Source organism: Bubalus bubalis, chromosome X (genome assembly GCF_019923935.1).
Source record: "Bubalus bubalis isolate 160015118507 breed Murrah chromosome X, NDDB_SH_1, whole genome shotgun sequence".
NCBI lineage: Eukaryota > Metazoa > Chordata > Mammalia > Artiodactyla > Bovidae > Bubalus > Bubalus bubalis.
The window spans coordinates 52,876,937-52,896,589 of record NC_059181.1 but is presented as its reverse complement, the minus strand read 5'-3'; the positions used below and the strand labels follow the sequence as shown (position 1 = coordinate 52,896,589).

The following is a 19,653-nucleotide window of genomic DNA, read 5'->3' as shown; positions in this document are numbered from 1 at the left end:
GACAGTACTGTATAAGAACCAGAGGCATATTCATAGAAACTAGTTACCAGTTCAGAGATTTAAATGTGCAGTGCACGAAGCAAAGAGTGGAAACAGAGGTATCTATTTATGTATTTATTCCAGAGGTATCTATTTATGTATTTATTCCATGGAAGTGAGTAAAGCCATTCAGAGTATGACGGAAAACTCAGAAGCAGAAAAGGAAATGGTTCATCAGAGCATGTATAAAAGTAGGTATTAAAAAACGTAATATCTATTTCTGTCATGACTGTCTTTCTGAGACAGTTTCTCCACTAAGGGTAACCTGGGACAACCTATCACCACAGTTTGTGGATGCATAAGAAAGACTGCAGTGGAAGGAAAAAAAATATAGTCTTCAAGCCCCTTTCTCATCCTCCAGAGACCCTGCGGTTCTACCTCAGTGGCGGGAAAACCTCAACATGCACTGCACATGCCCAACTCAGGGAGCATGCGCGGTGTGTGCATGCGCATCCGTTGCTGCGCATGCGCCTCCGTTGCTGCGCATGCGCCTTGGTGCGCATACCCTTTCCCGAGCGTTCTGTGAGGAGCGTTGGGCCTGAGACGGGTCAGTTTATTCAGTCCCGGTTCTTTGTCACTACTTGAGACTCACCAAGTAGGTTCACAGATCTGTCCTGTGTGGCGTTTAAGTGTGCGTGCCTCTGAGGGGGAGCCAGTGAGCTTGGGGCGGGTCGGGCAGTGCGATTTGGGGCCTTTGAAGAGGAAGGCCTTCGAGGTCGTCATCTTTCTCCTCACAAGTGTCCCGACGCCATAGTTCATGGCCTGGTGGCGGGAGAGGAAGGGCAGTGGGCAGAGGAGGGCAGGGGGTAGGATGATGGTGGGGGGAGATTTGGGGGTGCTATTTGAGATATCTGGTTCATTGGGGCCCTGGAACTGACGACAGAGCACAGAATCGGGCTGGCAGTGGGACCTGGGCAGGGGGCAGGGTGGGCGATTAAGGAAAGGCCTAGAAACCGGACCGCAGTGGGGTTGTGACTGTATCATGGGTTTTGTGGTAAGGTGCCGAGAGAGAAGTGGACCGGTTGCTCTGTATGCAGCCTCACCTCAGCCCCAGACACTGAGAAAATCGCCATAGTCAGGCTGTAAAGACTGAGCCTTTCTTCGTGTTCCAACTGAATTCCAAGGGAGTTGGGGAAAATAGGTCTGGTGAATAGGAGTGTGACATGAGCATTAGTCCTGAGCTTTTAAATTCCTAGCAGTATTTCACTAAATATCTTCATGATGGAGAATTCTGTTGTGAAATCAAACGTCCTCCCAAAAATTCAGCCTTCTTGTGTACCTTAATGTGATTTCTCTGCCGTCTTCGCAAAGACACAAATGGCTTTGCAAGCGACTGTATTTGGTGTAATTGAAATGCATGTACACTCATACTTACCAGAGTTTTCTTTTGAAAGTATTCTCACATTAAAAAAAAATAAGTCAACATATGATCATAAAGTGATCAAATATAGCTGTACTCTTAAATACATTTTCTAAATCACCATATTCTGCTTTCAGGGAGAAATATGAGTGGGCAAGTGGCCTCAACATTGGGACCTATAGATCAAGATTCCTCCCAGCTGGATGAACCTGTGGTTGTGAGTACCTTGCCATTTGATGTTTTCTACTAGCACAAGTTTATTTTTGAGAAAATGATGTTAAGTAGTACAGATGCAGTGATAAAGGTCTTCCATGCTGATAAAGGGTGACACTTTGTCTTAGGAAGGAACATTGATCCAGATATATTACAGTCTGGCGTTGCCTATGAGTATACTGTTAAATTCCCTGGAAATGTGCCCAGTGACTCCCTCCTCCTGATTATTAACAACAGACTGCATACTTCCATCCCAACATAGATTTGAATAACTTCCAAAGTCTTTCTGGGTAACTCTTATGGGAGCTAACTCATCTCTGTGGGAAAAGTAACATTATTAAAAGTAAGTACATAGAATTGTGTTAGGAAAATGTTGTTAGGTTTACTTATGCTCAGATATATCTATGTATTATGTATATTTATGCTATTAGATGTATTAACAACAAAAAGTTTTTATTTGCATGCACACTCTACTAGGACGAGCAGCCCAGTGTTGAGCAACCTCAACAAGAGGAACCACCAGCTGAGATTCAGGATATCACACCTAGAAAGGAGGAAGAAGTACATGGAGAGGATCCAGTGAATCGTGATGAAGAAGAGGAGAAGGATCCCTTTGAAGGTAAAGTGTATCTGTGAGTCATGCCTTAACACATAACCAGTAAGAAGAGGAAAGGAAACATTAGAAAAGGACTTCAGACAGTTCCTAAAAAACTGAGGAGAGTATAGTTCACAGGTCAGTGTGGTCGCTCAAATTTTCCCTTGTTTTCAAGACAAAGAGAAGGGAGCAACTAAGGTGTCTGAGGACAACCCTGGAAAAGGAAAATAGTAATAACATTTGGAAAATTCTGCTTTCCTTTTTCTCCAGCAAAACATTCCCGGAATAATGCTCCTGAGGTTCTTATTCATCACATTTTTAGCATACTAACCTAAGGCTTTTAATTCATAACACCGAGGGAATGAATATCATCATTCCCTTGTTTACACTGAATGCTTTACAGTGTGTTTATACTGTATATAATTGATGCATTTTTTTTTTTAAAGATTCTGGCCTGGAAGCTGCTCTCCAGCAATTGGCTTTGGCAAAGACTGGGGGTGAAGGTGGAGATGGTCCTGATGTCAGGGAGGAGTTTGCATCAAATATAGAGCCTGTTGAAATGCCAGAAGCAGGTATGTCATCCATTCAGAAAGTAATTTATGTGGTTTCTGTTTTTCAGAATATTATCTCTTTACTAATATAGAGGGAACATTACTATTATTTTAATAATAGAGTTCACATATTCTTTGAAAGATAATTCAGACCCCAGATGCCTGAGTGCCTGACTTACAGACTGTCAAAGAAACAGACAGCATCAAAGCCATATCAAAATGAAACTAGGAAACCGTTTTCTTCTCTTGAGTATAAGTACTTTAAGCAACAGCTAATAATTTTCAGGTTCTTTTATAATTTCTGCTTGTAGCAAATATGGAATGCATTTGTAATAAATATCAGTTTATTTGAAATATGCTTCGGCATCCAAGTAGGTTCTAGTACCAGCTTTAGCAAAATGTGTGTGATTCTGTGAAATCCCTTAACTTCTAAACTCAACTTTACTCATGTAAGTTGTGAAATCAGAACAGATACACAAAGATGCTGATTTTTCAATGCTAATTTTTGCATTCTCTGATTCTCTTTGATGGAATGCATACAAAAATACTCTGTTTTGTATGATGTATTTATCATGAAATATCATCTTGAGTCAAATTCTAACAGGGGGATTGAGATTTCATTTTCTCACGGGGGACACATGTACACCTGTGGCTGATTCATGTCAATGTATGGCAAAACCCACCAGAATATTGTAATTAGCCTCCAATTAAAATCAATTAATTAATTTTTTAAAAAAGAAAATGAGCCAACATTCTGCTTGATGTTTGTTAAATTCTCTCAAATTCTGAATTCTCTAGCTCTTAAAACAATAGTTGCATTTAAAATCCTTTCCCCAGGGAATCATGAAATGACTGAATAATAAAATGGCCAAAGATAGTCTAGTTTCCTGTTTCTGTGGCTGGTCAAGTTGAGAGAGTGCATTTAGTCAGTGATATTCAAGGCAGGTGTGAGTAAGATACATATGCTAAGCACACTACCTGCCCCCACGTTTGGTCTTTTTTTGGGGAGGGAGGTTGCTTATTTTAATTGGAGGATGATTACTTTACAATACTATGAAGGTTTTGCCATATACCCCACTCTCACTCTTAAAGAACTAATAAAAATCTGAGCCTCATGATATAATTGTCTCTAACCATATCAAGTATGTTATTTTTCTTCTTTGATACATGAGTTTAAAAAGTTTTGAAGGCCAAAGATTATAACTCTAGTTCTTCCCGCATAATCAACTTAGTATCTTTCACATACGTGTTTTCCAAATTGCTGACAGTGAATTGCATGGTTCTGATCTTAAAGGAAGAACTTCATAGTTAGGGAAGAATTTACTGTGTATTAGCCGTCTAAATATTTTCACTTTACGTTTTTTTCCAATCCATTAGAAAAATTAGATGAAAACACAACTTTCAGATGACTTTCAAGTAACTACAGAACATGATTAAAATGTTCTCATAGAAAAATCTTAGTCTAAATATGTGTGCATTTAAAAAGAAAAATACATATATTACAAGGTACATAAATATAAAATCCTACATCCAACATAAAAGGCAAGAAAAAGAACAACAGAATAAACCTAAGGGAAAAAGAAAAAGATACTTAATAAGACAGGTATGAAGTGTTAGGAAGAGGAAAATAAACTCAACTAATAAATAAAGACAATGTGCTAGTTTACATAATTTTTAATATATATATACACACACACATTTTTTAATATTCTTTTCCGTTGTGATTTATCACAGGAGATTGGACATTAGTTCCCTGTGCTATGTAGTAGGACCTTGTTGTTTATCCATTCTGAATGTAATACTTTGTATCTGTCAACCCCAAACTGCCAGTCCATTCCTCTCAGTTTACATAATTGCGAAGCAAATGGACAAAGCCCAAGTACACATAATTAGAAATATGAACAAGACACTAACAGTTAGTATATTACAGAATTAAAACAGTATAATCTGAAACTCAAATATGTTCAGAATATTGATGAAATGGCTAGTAGGGTAGAAAAACAAATATTATTTAACATACCCCACAGTAACTAAATAACTAAACACCACAAATACCGTGGATGAACTTTTGAAATTGGTCAGTTTTCTCTCAAAAGCCATTATCATTTAGAAACAAAAAAATCTGCTTTTCCAGATTTTCTTTCTCTTCCTACTTGCTTTTCTCTCTCACTCATACTCCCTCATGCTCTCCCTTTTCTTCTCTCCTTTTTTTCTTTCTTTCCTTTTCTTTTTGGTGTGGCTGTGAGAAACAGACCTATTTCTGCTTCACATTTTGATGTCACCATGTCGCCAGTGATAGTAATGGCTTAAAATTAGTGTCACCATATAATGTATTATAGCAACTGGAATGCTTTCCAGGGAGAAAAGAAACGTTTAGAATTACCTGAGGGCCACAAGTAAAAAGGGGGACAAATGTTTAACCGACTTAAAACCACCATATCAGAGATAAATTAGAGCAAATGAAAATGTCTACACTTTTCCACAGTAGAGAAGAAACAAATGTAATACTGGCCTTTTTATTTACTTCACTTAAGCAGTAACAGAGAGAACAACTGTTTAGCTATCCTATATTCGGAATATTATTTCAAACCAGTGCATTTAAATGATACTTTTGGGGGATTTTTTGTTTCAGTTTTTGTGTATTTTGTTTTTCTTAGGGTGTTTTTTGTTGTTAGATATTTTACTGAATGTGTACACAGTTTTGCCTTCTACTGAAAACTACCTTCTGATAGGTTCCATTGATTTCATTTGTTCTGAACTCAGTGTCCTTATTTTCTTGTATAAATAGGAAGAGTAGTCTGTTTTTAAAAATACTGGCAATATGCTTGAAAAGTCTATAAAATCTCTATAGAGGATTAACTGAAGGTAAGCCAAAGGGTCGCCCTTAGTGTTCCTGTTTTGGTCCATTTTATAAAACTACAACTGCAGTGAACTTTGTATACCTCTCCTGTCATCAAAATAAAGTTCTGCTAAGTAACTTTTTTAATGTTTATATTATAGGTGACGGGCAGCCATTTGCTTGAAAGAAGATAAACTGAAACCATCTATGCTGTTCTTATGTTGTGTATTTGACTGTTAAAGTTCTGTCAATAAAGTTTCATTTTCTAATTGCACATTTTTTGTTAAATTTATCCGTGGGCATTTAATGTTATTGAAAATTGATGGTTTGTGATTTTTATTGTCTAGTTGAGGATGTATGTAGAGAGAGAATGTCTGCATATAGATTTTCTGTCCAACAATTCCTCTAAATATGCATATTAATTCCACAAATTTAGATCTAGATTATTTTTGCTTTTCAAAAGATACAGTTATATTTGAATATCAACAGTTTCTACTGGCTTAAATCTTAAACCCTTCCTCATTTTGCAGCTTTGAACAAACCTGGCCAGAATATTCTTGACTAAAGTAGGTGCTAATTGGCATTTATCCGAATAGGAAATGAAAAATCTTCTCCATTTCAACCTGTTTACATTGCTTTTTTGTAGATATACTTTATCAGAGTAAGTTCCATTCTATTCCTAGTTTGCTGTCTTGAATATCGATTAATTTTCATCAAACACTTATACTGCATCAATTGTGATGATGATAGAATTGTTTTCCCTCCATTTTTCTATTAATGTGGTGAATTGCACTGGTAACCTTATACATTTAAACCACCCTTGCACTTCTAGGGTTAAAAAAATTTGGTCATAACATATTCTTTAGGTGTAATCTACATGTTAATGCATATACATACATATATATACCCACACATAAAAAATTCATAAAAGCCTTTGGTCTTCTCTTGAATAAATGGGTTTACAAAACGTGCCACCCATATCTCATACGGTGTCCTGATGAAAGCATTGACAGAGAAACATTTTTAAAAATGTAGTATGTTTGTACTGTCCTATAGAGAAATGGAATACCAAAGCCATTGTTAAAGGTTGTAGGGAGACTGGAAAAAAACTGCTGTCAAATTCTATGGCAAATAGCACAGCATATCTTTCATACATTTCTGACTTGCCTTCCAAGGTTTTCTGCGTGCAGGGAGAGAGCAGCCGCAAACATCTTTTCTTCTCCATGATGTCCTCCACTGGCTTGATAGTCAGCAGATCTCAGAAGCCCTCCAGTTGTGTGTGTGTGTGTGTGTGTGTGTGTGTGTGTGTGCGTGCGAATTACTCAGTCCTGTCTGACTCTTTGCAACCCCACGAACTGTAGCCCACCAGGCTTCTCTGTCCATGGAATTCTCCAGGCAAGAATACTGGAGTGGATTGACATTCCCTTCTCCAGAGGATCTTCCCAGCCCAGGAATCGAACCCTGGTCTCCTGCAGATTCTTTACCGTTTGAGCTACAGGGAAGTCCTCCAGCTGTCTGATTCCTCCCTTACATCCTTATGACTAACATAAGAACAAAATGCTTACGTCTCTGAGCCCCCATCTGCATCCTCATGCACCAAAAAAATATATTTCTGCAACAAAGGACCTATTCAGAATTCACTCTGATTAGCGAATAACAGGGGATTATAAATAGCAGCTGTTGTGCCCTTACAGAGGTATGAAAATCCAGGTCCAAAAGGACTGAAAATGGGAGGTTCAAATCTACCTCAAATTTAAGACAAATTGAGGCTTTAATTAGAGTATCCCATCTTACCAAAAAGTATGTGAAAAAGCCCCTAGGTCATGGAGCTGCCTGACAAGATTAGATCCTAGCTAGAAGAAAAGGGAAAGGAATGAGGGGAACTTCCTGAGACAAAATGACTTGAGTTTTATCTGCTCTGTCTCCTTCTTGGCTATGACATGACATAACTGGGCTTCCCTGGTGGCTCAGATGGTAAAGAATCCGCCTGCAGTGCTGGAGACCTGGGTTTGATCCCTGTGTTGGGAAGATCTCCTGAGGAGGCCACAGCAACCCACTCCAGTATTCTTGCCTGAAGAATCCCCATGGATAGAGGTGCCTGACGGACTACAGTCCATGGGGTCACAAAGAGTTGGACAAGACTGAGCGACTAAGCACAGCACTTGACATAGCTAAGAGTATCAATACTGGTTCTGACACACAACTGTGTGAAGGTGAGAAAGGTATTTACATCCTTTGGATCTGTTTCCCCATTTCTAAAATGGAAATTACAATTTTACACTAAATATTTGTTATGAAGAATAAACAAAATAACGTGAAATAGGCATTACACTGCAAATGGATTTGGCTTATTCTACTCCATTTTTTCATTTAAACATTTACCTTTACAATTAACAGTTCACTCACAAGTGATACAGATTTTGAATTTCAAGTAGACTATAAGGTTAACTTTTAAAATGAATTGGACCTCAGAAACATATTTTGTCTAAATAAATATTGATTTAGACAATATATTTATTTATATTAGCAGATTAAATAGCTGGTATCAGATATGGCATCCATTCTAAGGTGGGTTTGTTAATGAGGACTGCAAAGCTACCCTAAGTCATAGTATGTAGTGAAAACTGTGCTCCTTGCTTTGTGTGATGACAAAGAAAATAAGCCAATATTCTGGTCACACAACATCACACAACACCAGACTCCTGTCACGTAGTCAGGCAGCCAGTTCCTAAGTCACAGCGCAGGAGCTACAGGGACTCAGGGCACCACTGCAGTTGTTAGTTTGGCTTGTCACCTTCTACGGGCTTGGCCAGTAAGGAGACAATGAACCCAAATGGATTCAGATTCTAACTTACAGACAGTGCAGAAGCAATATGACCCTGGTGTCAGTTGCCTTGTCCCTAGTCCCACGGTTTGCCACTGAACTGGAAGGCCTCAGTAAAGGCACTACAGGTGGTCGTCTCTGCCAGGAAGGAGCCCACAGTTGCGCCCTAGGGCACTGAGCAGCTCTGTAGTCCACAGCTGTATCTCAGCTGGGGCTTGGGAGACCATCCTATGTTCAACTGAAACCAGAGGTGCATGAGTAACAACTTTGTGTCACCTCCAGCTGGATGAGGAGGCAGGTGAGAAATGGCCTCATAGCAGCTCTTCATCAGGCTGCTTATCTCCCCTTGCTGCAAGAGCAATCAGGAGGTTCTCCGCCAAGATTCAAGTCAGCCTGCAGTTTAGCCCTGTCTACATAGCCTAAGTGGGGACAGGCAAGGGCACCAGGGCATGAAGACAGAGCCACACCCCTACAGTGTCTGGAACAAGACACAAGACTATGTATGGTGCTACAAATATGACACCTATAATACTGACACCTACATGGAGGAGATGCTTTTCCTGTCAGTCATTAGAAAACATTCCTTCATTTAGTACACATACATTGATTACTAGCATGTTTCAGGACGTATCTGCAATGCTTGAAATAACAAGACCAGTGATATAAGGTGGATGATGGGAATATCACACTGGTGGACCAGACACATAAACAGAAAAGAAGTGCAAAGGAGAAACACAGGGAATGGACCTAAGTGGGGAAAAAAAAAAAAAACAGTGAGTGGGGTGGCCAAGAAGCAGGAGGAAAGCTAGAAGATAAGGTTCATTCTAAGAATGAAAGAGGTTATATATAGCACAGTCGTGCTTTGACCCAGGCTGTGGATCAGAGTCACAACCTCCCCTGCATCACTGCTCCTTTTGAGGGTGGTGTCTGGGAGTCTAGAGATTCTGAAGGGAGAGAAAGAAAATACATAGTGCAGGGGGTACATGCACCCGCCCTGATACAGATGCAGGTGCCGCTTGTTACAGTTACCAGGTGGGGATGAGCAGAGTTGGATTCGGTGACTCAAGAGGAAATGTGCAAATGAATGTAAAGGGAGAAAACACATGGAGAAGGGGTAAACAGCTCCAACTCCCATTTATGTACCAGGGTAGGTGCTCCATTACTGTTGTGAGAAGGCTCCCTGGACTGAGCTCTGGGACGGTGTGATGAGCATTCTAAGGACCCACCATCACCTAAGCAGGGGGCACTGAGTGTGTGAAGACATACCTATCAGCCTTTACCACTGACAGACACAGAAAGCTTCTTAGCCCTGCTGACAGTGGAGCGGGGGCACTTTGGGGAAGCTGAAAAGTAAGGTGGAGGTGGTGGTCGTTGTTCAGTTGCTCAGTCGTGTGCAACTGTTTACAACTCCATGACCTTCAGCATGCCAGGCTCCTCTGTCCTACACTATCTCCCTGAGTTTGATCAAATTAATGTCCATTGGATTGGTGATGCTATCTAATCATCTCACCGTCTGTCGCCCCCTAGTCCTCCTGCCGTCAATCTTTTTGCATCAGGGTCCTTTCCAATGAGTCAGCTATTCGCATCAGGTGGCCAAAGTATTGCAGCTTCAGCATCAGTCCTTCCAGTGAATATTCAGAGTTCATTTCCTTTAGGATTGGCAGGTTTGTTCTCTTTGCTGTCCAAGGGATTCTCAAGGCTCATCTCTAGCACCACAATTCGAAAGCATCAATTCTTTGGCACTCAGCCTTCTTAATGATCCAACTCACACATCTGTACATCACTACTGGAAAAACCGTAGTTTTGACTCTACAGACCTTTGTCAGCAAAGTGATGTCTCTGCTTTTTAATATGTTGTCTAGGTTTGTCATGGGCTTCCCCGGGGGCGAGCAGTAAAGAATCTGTTTGTAATGTAACACACTTAGGAGATATGGGTTCAATCCCTGGGTTAGGAAGATCCCCTGGAGGAGGGCATGGCAACCGGTTACAGTATTCTTGTCTGGAGAATCCCCTGGACAGAGGAGCCTGGTGGGCCTCAGTCCATGGGGTTGTAAAGAGCCAGACACTACTGAAGTGCCTGAGAATTCATGTAATCTAGGTTTGTCATAGCTTTCCTTCCAAGGAGCAAGTGTCTTAATTTCATGGCTGCAATCACCATCTGCAGTGATTTTGGAGCCCAAGAAAATGAAATCTGTCACTGCTTCCTCTTCAGTGCAGTTCAGTCACTCAGTCGTGTCTGACTCTCTGTGACCTCATGAACCCCAGCACGCCAGGCCTCCCTGTCCATCACCAACTCCCGGAGTTCACCCAAACTCATGTCCATTGAGTCAGTGATGCCATCCAACCATCTGATCCTCTGTTGTCGCCCTCTCCTCCTGCCCTCAATCTTTCCCAGCATCAGGGTCTTTTCAAATGAGTCAGCTCTTCGCCTCAGGTGGCCAAAGTATTGGAGTTTCAGCTTCAACATCAGCCCTTCCAATGAACACCCAGGACTGATCTCCCTTAGGATGGACTGCTTCCACTTAACCCCCTTCTATTTGCCATGAAGTGATAGGACCAGATGCCATGATCTTAGTGTTTTAATAGTTGTGTTTTAAGCCAGTTTTTTCACTCTCCTGTGTTGAACCTTATCAAAAGGTTCTTTAGTTGCTCTTCACTTTCTGCCGTTAGATTGGTATCATCTGTGTATCTGAGCTTGTCAATATTTCTCCCAGCAATCTTGATTCCATCTTGTGCGTCATCCAGTCTGGCATTTTGTGGGCTGTACTCTGCATATAAGTTAAATAAGCAACATGACAATATACAGCCTTGTTGTACTCCTTCCCCAATTATGAAACAGTCATTTTGTTCCAACTCTAGTTCTAATGGTTGCTTCCTGACCCACATACTGGTTTCTCAGGAGACAGGTCGAGTAGTCTGGTACTGCCCTCTGTTTAAGAATTTTCTGTAGCTTATTGTGAGCCACGTAGTCAGAGGTCTTAGTATAGTCAATGACACAGAATTAAATGTTTTCTGGAATTCCCTTGCTTTCCCCATGATCTAACGGATGTTGGCAATTTGATCTTTGGTTGTTTTGCCTTCTCGAAACCTAAGTGGTATATCTGAAAGTGAAGCCTAGCTTGAAGGAGTTTACTAACCAGGAGGCTTCAGAGATTGAGGACAATCTAAGTAGAGAAGCTTAGGAAATAGAGGGTGTGAAGGAACCCTGATAAGAGAGACAAGAAAAGGAAGCTCTCCTTTCGATGTTGGTAGCAAAGTGGGCAGAGGCTAGACCATGCCTTCAAGTCCTTGTATATGAGAGTAGCCTTTATCTACAAAGTCATAGACAGTTTTGCAACTGTAAGAGAGGGAGGAAGAGGGCGGGATGAGGGAAACAGACACCCTGAGTGGATATGAGAGACCCATTAGAAGGGGATTGACAATTAAATGGAGGGAGGCTTTGGACTAGAGCAGATGTGGTGGACATGGGAAAATGTAGACACATTAGACGTTTGCGAAGTAAAATGGACAGAACTCAGAAAGAATTTGGACTTGAGGTGAAGGAGAGGGAATTGTCAGCATGGTTTAGACCAAGATTCTGTGTCCTGTCATAAGAGTACAAAGGTGTCATGGGGAATCCTGGAAGTTGGCCAGGTCTCAGAAGAATTCCAAAATATGATTTTTATGTTTTTGAGCTCATGGTCTAGATGGATACAATAACCAATACTTAAATACTTAAAATTTCCTTTTCCTTTAAAAAAAGTATTGAGGTATAATTTATATACAATAAAAGCCAACACTTTAACATATTACCATTTGTAGATTGTTTTTACATTTTTTAAATTATTTTTGTTTTGGTTTTTTTTTTTTTGACAAATGTATACTGTGGTGTAAATGGTACCACAATAAAAATGTAGAAAATGTCTCATTGTTCATAAATGCTCCCTTGGGCTACTTGCCATCAGACTCCTTCCTCCACTCCTATACCCTGGCAACCACGGATACATTTCTGTGCCAACAGTTGTGCCATTTCCAGAGATCCATTGACATGAAATCATATAATATGTAGCCTTCTGCATCTGGTTTCTCTCATTTGCACAGTTGAGATGCATCCTTGGTGTTACATGCATTAGTAGTTCCTTTTTTTTTTTTATTGCCGTGTAGTGTTCCTTTGTTGGACTGTTTCTGGGTTTGGCTATTAGGAATACACGTGTGGAATATTTGAGTACAGGTGTTTGTGTGGGCATGTTTTCATTTCTCTTGGGTAAAATTGTCTAGGAGTAGAATTGCTGGGTCATATAAGGCTTCCCAGGTGGCGCTAGTGGTAAAGAACCCACCTGCCAATGCAGGAGACTCAGGTAGGACCCCTGGGTCTGAAAGATCCCCTGGAGTAGGAAATAACAACCCGCTCCAGTATTCTTGCCTGGAAAATTCCATGAAGAGGGGTCATGGCGAGTTACAGTCCATGGGGCCCCAGAGAGTTGAACAGGACTGAGCGACTGAACACACACACACACATACATGGTAATTTATGTATCTTAGAATCTAAACTGTGTCCTCTTTAGACAATACACAGTTGGATTAAAAAAAAAAAACTGGTCTCTCAACGTCTGCCTTCTGGTTGGATTGTTTTATCTATTCACATTTAATGTTGATACAGACTTACATCTGCCAATATATATTCCTGTCTCATGTTGTTTTGTTCTATGGACCTCATTTTACTGCTTTCTTTTGCATTCAATGGATATTTTATAATGCAGCATTTTAAACTCTTTACGGATTTTTCCACTACCTTAAAGTTTTTTCCTTAGCTGTATGCCACTGTAAACATCTTACTTTATCGCAATCAACTTGAAATTTACACAAATTCTAATGAGATACTGAAACATTACTCCTATATCACTCTATTCGGGTTTCCCTCTTTTCCTCATATTGTCACATATATAGTAAATCTATAAAGGGTAATCCCATTAACACACTCTTATCATTATTATATTATATAAAATGTTATGTGATGAAAAGCTGATATAAGGCAGGATATCAGGTATCTATTTATAGCTTCTGTTATATTCACCTTCTTTGTCATGATTTCTGATTCTTTGCATATGTTTGTATGGATCTGACACCATCCAGACTTGTTTCCTTACCTAATACAGCTTTGCTCCCAACCACCTCCTTTGTGCTGTTACAGCAAATACATTCCATTCCATGCGCTCTTGGCCCAACAATAATTGGGCTTCTCTGGTGGCTCAGACAGTAAAGGATCTGCCTCCAATGCAGAAGACGTAGGTTCAACCCCTCGAAGAGCCCCTGGAGAAGGGAATGGCTAACCACTCCAGTATTCTTGCCTGAAGAATCCCACGGACAGAGGAGCCTGGCGGGCTACAGTAACGGAGTCACCAAGAGTCAGACACAACTGAGCAACTACCACTTTCACAACAATAATTTCTGTGATACTGTTTTAGACAGTTGCTTTTTAAATACAGGCAGAAAGGAGTGAAATGCGTATTAATAAAGTATTTTTGTTCATATAATTACCATTTCCTGTGCTCTTTGCTTTTTCACATGGATTCTGCTTAACATCTAAATTCACTTATTGCAGCCTGAAGAACTTCCTTTAGTTTTTCTTGTAAGCCACATCTACCAACCAATTCCCTGAGGGTTTTTTTTTTTTTTTTAATTTGGGCATACCTTTATTTTTCTTTCATCTCTATTTTCTTAAACCACTTTATTGTGGTATGTTTGAAATGTAAAAAGCTGTGTACACATCCATGAAATATTCACCAGATTCAATGTACAAAACTCAACTGTATTTCATTCCTTTCACTTAAATTATTTATATTTTCTTGGCTAATTACTATAAAATATTGTATTAGTTTTGTCATACATTGACATAAATCTGCCACGGTATACATGTGTTTGCCATCCTGATCCCCTCTCCCACCTCCCTCCCCATTCCATCCCTCTGGGTCATCCCAGTGCACCAGCCCCGAGCACCCTGTATCATGCATCCAATCTGGACTGGCAATCCATTTCACATATGATAATATACACGTTTCAATGCCATTCTCCCAAAGCATCCCACCCTCACACTCTCCCACAGAGTCCAAAAGACTGTTCTATACATCTGTGTCCCTTCTGCTGTCTCGCATACAGGGTTATCTTTACCATCTTTCTAAATTCCATATATATGCATTAGTATGTTGTATTGGTATTTTTCTTTCTGGCTTACTTCACTCTGTATAATAGGCTCCAGGTTAATCCACCTCATTAGAAATGATTCAAATGTATTCTTTTTAATGGCTGAGTAGTATTCCATTGTGTATATGTACCACGGCTTTCTTATCCATTCGTCTCCTAATGGACATCTAGGTTGCTTCCATGTCCTGGCTATTATAAACAGTGCTGCAATGTACATTGGAGTACACGTGGCTCTTTCAATTCTGCTCTTCCCGGTGTGTATGTCCAGCAGTGGGATTGCTGGGTCATATGGCAGTTCTATTTCCAGTTTTTTAGGGAATCTCCACACTGTTCTGCATAGTGGCTGTACTAGTTTGCATTCCCACCAACAGAGTAAGAGGGTTCCCTTTTCTCCACACCCCCTCCAGCATTTATTGCTTGTAGACTTTTGGATTGCAGCCATTCTGACTGGCATAAAATGGTACCTCATTGTGGTTTTGATTTGCATTTCTCTGATAATGAGTGATGTTGAGCATCTTTTCATGTGTTTGTTCTCCATCTGTATGTCTTCTTTGGAGAACTGCCTGTTTAGTTCTTTGGCCAATTTTATGATTGGGTCATTTATTTTTCTGGAATTGAACTGCAGGAGTTGCTTGTATATTTTTGAGATTAATTCTTTGTCAGTTGCTTGGTTTGCTATTATTTTCTCCCATTCTGAAAGCTGTCTTTTCACCTTGCTTATAGTTTCCTTTGTTGTGCAAAAGCTTTTAATTTTAATTAGGTCCCATTTGTTTGTTTTTGTGTTTATTTCCAATATTCTGGGAGGTCATAGAGGATCCTGCTGTGCTTTATGTCGGAGAGTGTTTTGTCTATGTTTTCCTCTAGAAGTTTTATAGTTTCTGGCCTTACATTTAGATCTTTAATCCTTTTTGAGTTTATTTTTGTGTATGGTGCTAAAAAGTGTTCTAGTTTCATTTTCTTACAAGTGATTGACCAGTTTTCCCAGAACCATTTGTTAAAGAGATTGTCTTTTCTCCATTGAATATTCTTGCCTCCTTTGTTGAAGATTAGGTGTCCATAAGTGCGTGGATTTATCTCTGGGGTTTCTATTTTGTTCCATTGATCTATATTTCTGTCTTCACATCAGTACCATGTCTTGATGACTGTGGCTTTGTAGTCGAGCCTAAAGTCAGGCAGGTTGATTCCTCCAGTTCCATTCTTCTTTCTCAAGATTGCTTTGGCTGTTCAGGGTTTTTTGAATTTCCATACACATTGTGAAATTATTTGTTCTAGTTCTGTGAAAATTACCATTGATTGCTTGATAGGGATTGCATTGAATCTCTAGATTGCTTTGGGTAGTATACTCATTTTCACAATATTGATTCTTCTAATCCATGAACATGGGATATTTCTCCATCTATTTGTGTCCTCTTTGATTTCTTTCACCACTGTTTTATAGCTTTCTATATATATAGGTTTTTTGTTTCTTTAGGTAGATATATTCCTTTGGTTGCAATGGTAAATGAAATTGTTTCCTTAATTTTTCTTTCTGTTTTCTCATTGTTAGTGTATAGAAATTCAAGGTATTTCTATGTGTTGATTTTATATCCTGCAACTTTACTATATTCATTGATTAGCTCTAGAAATTTTCTGGTGGAGTCTTTAGGATTTTCTATGTAGAGGATCATGTCATCTGCAAACAGTGAGTGTTTTACTTCTTTTTTCCCAATCTTGACTCCTTTCATTTTTTTCCTGCTTTGATTGCTGTGGCCAAAACTTCCAAAACTATGTTGAATAGTAGTGGTGAGAGTGGACACCCCTCTCCTTCCTGACTTTATGGGAAATGCCTTCAATTTTTCACCATTAAGGATAATGTTTGCTGTGGGTTTGTCATATATAGCTTTTATTATGTTGAGGTATGTTCATTCTATTCCTTCTTTCTGGAGGGTTTTTATCATAAATGGATGTTGAATTTTGTCAAAGGCTTTCTCTTCATCTATTGAGATAATCATATGGTTTTCATTTTTCAATTTCTTAATGTGGTGTATTATGTTGATTGATTTGTGGATATTGAAGAATCCTTGCATCCCTGGGATAAAGCCCACTTGGACATGATGTATTATCTTTTAAATATGTTGTTGGATTCTGTTTGCTAGAGTTATATTAAGGATTTTGCATCTATGTTCATCAGTGATATTGGCCTGTAGTTTTTTTGTGTGTGTGTGGCATCTTTGTCAGGTCCTGGTAATAGGGTGATAGTGGCCTCATAGAATGAGTTTGGAAGTTTACCTTCCTCTGCAATTTTCTGGAGGAGTTTGAGTAGGATAGGTGTTAGCTCTTCTCTAAATTTTTGGTAGAATGCAGCTGTGAAGCAGTCTGGTCCTGGGCGTTTGTTTGTTGGAAGATTTCTGATTACAGTTTCAATATCCATGCTTGTGTTGGGTCTGTTAAGATTTTCCATTTCTTCCTGGTTCACTTTTGGAAATTTGTACTTTTCTAAGAATTTGTCCATTTCTTCCAAGTTGTCCATTTTATTGGCATATAGTTGCTGATAGTAGTCTATTATGATCCTTTGTATTTCTGTGTTGTCTGTTGTGATCTATCCATATTCATTTCTAATTTTGTTGATTTGATTTTTCTCCCTTTGTTTCTTTATGAGTCTGGCTAATGGTTTGTCAATTTTATTTATCTTCTCAAAGAACCAGCTATGGCTTTGTTGGTTTTTGGTATGGTCTATTTTGTTATTTTGCATTTATTTCTGCCCTAATTCTTAAGATTTCTTTCGTTCTCCTAACGGTGGGGTTCTTCATTTCTTCCTTTTCTAGTTGCTTTAGGTGTGGAGTTAGGTTATCTCATTGACTTTTTTCTTGTTTCTTGAGGTATGCCTGTATTGCTATGAACCTTCCCTTAGCACTGTTTTTACAGTGTCCCATAGGTTTTGGGTTGTTGTTTTTTCATTTTTATTCCTTTCTATGCATATTTTGATTTCTTTTTTGATTTGTTCTGTGATTTGTTGGTTATTCAGCAGCGTGCTCTTCAGCCTCCATATGTTGGAAGTTTTAATAGTTTTTCTCCTGTAATTGACATCTAATCTTACTGCATTGTGGTCAGAAAAGATGCTTGGAATGACTTCTATTGTTTTGAATTTACCAAGGATAGATTTATGGCCCAGGATGTGATCTATCCTGGAGAACGTTCCATGTTCACTTGAGAGAAAGGTGAAATTCATTATTTTGGGGTGAAATGTCCTATAGATATGAATTCTATCCTCTACCTCACTTATCCTACCTTCTGCCTCTGTTATTCTCCTGTTGGTTCCCTCCAGAATGTTTTTGATCTCATTTATTGCATTATTCCGGAGAAGGCAATGGCACCCCACTCCAGTACTCTTGCCTGGAAAATCCCATGTGTGGAGGACCTGGTGGGCTGCAGTCCATGGGGTCGCTAAGAGTCGGACACGACTGAGCATCCTCACTTTTACTTTTCACTTTCATGCATTGGAGAAGGACATGGCAACCCACTCCAGTGTTCTGCTCTGGTGAATCCCAGGGATGGGGGAACCTGGTGGGCTGCCGTCTCTGGGGTCGCGCATAGCCGGACATGACTGAAGCGACATAGCACCATTGCATTCCATTGCATTATTCATTATATAATTAATTCTTTTTTATTTCTTCTAGGTCCTTATTAAAGATTTCTTGCATCTTCTTGATCCTTGTCTCCAGGCTATTTATCTGTAACTCCATTTTGTTTTCAAGATTTTGGATCATTTTCACTATCATTATTCAGAATTCTTTTATCAGGTAGATTCCCTATCTCTTCTTCTTTTGTTTGGTTTGGTGGGCATTTATCCTGTTCCTTTCACTGCTGGGTATTTCTCTGCCTTTTCATCTTGTTTAGATTGCTATGTTTGGGGTGGCCTTTCCGTATTATGGCAGTTTGTGGTTCCTCTTTATTGTGGAGGTTCCTCGCTGTGGGTGGGGTTGGACGGGTGGTTTGTCAAGGTTTCCTGGCTAGGGAAGCTTGTGTCAGTGTTCTGGTGGATTGAGCTGCATTTCTTCTCTCTGGAGTGCACTGAAGTGTCCAGTAATGGCTTTTGAGATGTCAGTGGGTTTGGTGTGACTTTGGGCAGCCTGTATATTGAAGCTCAGAGCTATGTTCCTGTGTTGCTTGAGAATTTGCCTGGTATGTCTTGCTCTGGAACTTTTTGGCCCTGGGGTGGTGCTTGGTTTCAGTGTAGGTATGGAAGCATTTGAGGAGCACCTACAGATTAATGTTTCCTGGAGTCAGGAGTTCTCTGGTGTTCTCAGGATTTGGAATTAAGCCTCCTGCCTCTGGTTTCCAGTCTTATTCTTACTGTAGCCTTAAGACTTCTCCATCTATACAGCACCAATGATAAAACATCTAGGTTAATGATGGAAAGTTTCTCCATAGTGAGGGTCGCCTGGAGAGGTACACAGACTTACATGGAGAAGAGAAGAGGGAGGAGGGAGATAGAGGTGACCAGGAGGATAAGAGGGGAAGTCAAAAGGAGAGAGAGTAAGCTAGCCAGTAATCACTTCCCTATGTGCTCTCCACAGTCTGGATCCCTCAGAGATGTTCACAGAGTTACACAGAGGAGATAAGAGTGAGGAAGGAGACAGAGGTTGCCAGGAGGATACAAGGCGGAATCAAAAGTAGACAGACAGATCTAGCCAGTAATCTGTTCCCTAGGTGTTCTCCACAACCCGGAACACACAAAGAGATTCACAGAGTTGGGTAGAGAAGAGCAGGGGAGGGAGGAGATAGAGGTGACCTGGTGGAGAAAAAGGAGAGTCCAAAGGGGGAGAGAGCAATCCAGCTAGTGATCTTGCTCCCAAGTAAAAATGGGTACTGAAGACTGGGTTCTTAATGGTACAAAATTGATAACAAATAACAAAAAGCAAAGATTAAAAAGCTAGAGTGCAGGTTAGATTCTCAAAAATACAATATTAAAGAAAAAAACAAAGTCACAGAAATTTATATATATATATATATATATATATATATGTATATATAAAGTTTGTTTTAAAAATAGGGTCTTTCTTTTTTTGCAAC

At 39.7% G+C, this 19,653-nt stretch overlaps 1 protein-coding gene across 4 annotated transcripts in view; it reads left to right on the top strand.

Annotated features, from left to right (window-relative positions):
- Window positions 1-489: 489 nt before the first annotated feature.
- LOC112582025 (P antigen family member 3-like) overlaps window positions 490-19,653 on the top strand; it is a 461,263-nt gene continuing 442,099 nt past the window's right edge. For 2 of the 4 annotated variants that reach the window (XM_045164541.1, XM_045164540.1), the window contains exons 1-3: window positions 490-586; window positions 1,537-1,616; window positions 2,090-2,231. In XM_045164541.1, coding sequence (XP_045020476.1) covers window positions 505-586; window positions 1,537-1,616; window positions 2,090-2,231 — 304 coding nt within the window. In that variant the 5' untranslated portion in view covers window positions 490-504. The other 2 variants (XM_025275892.3, XR_006640662.1) reach the window with 2 other exon arrangements.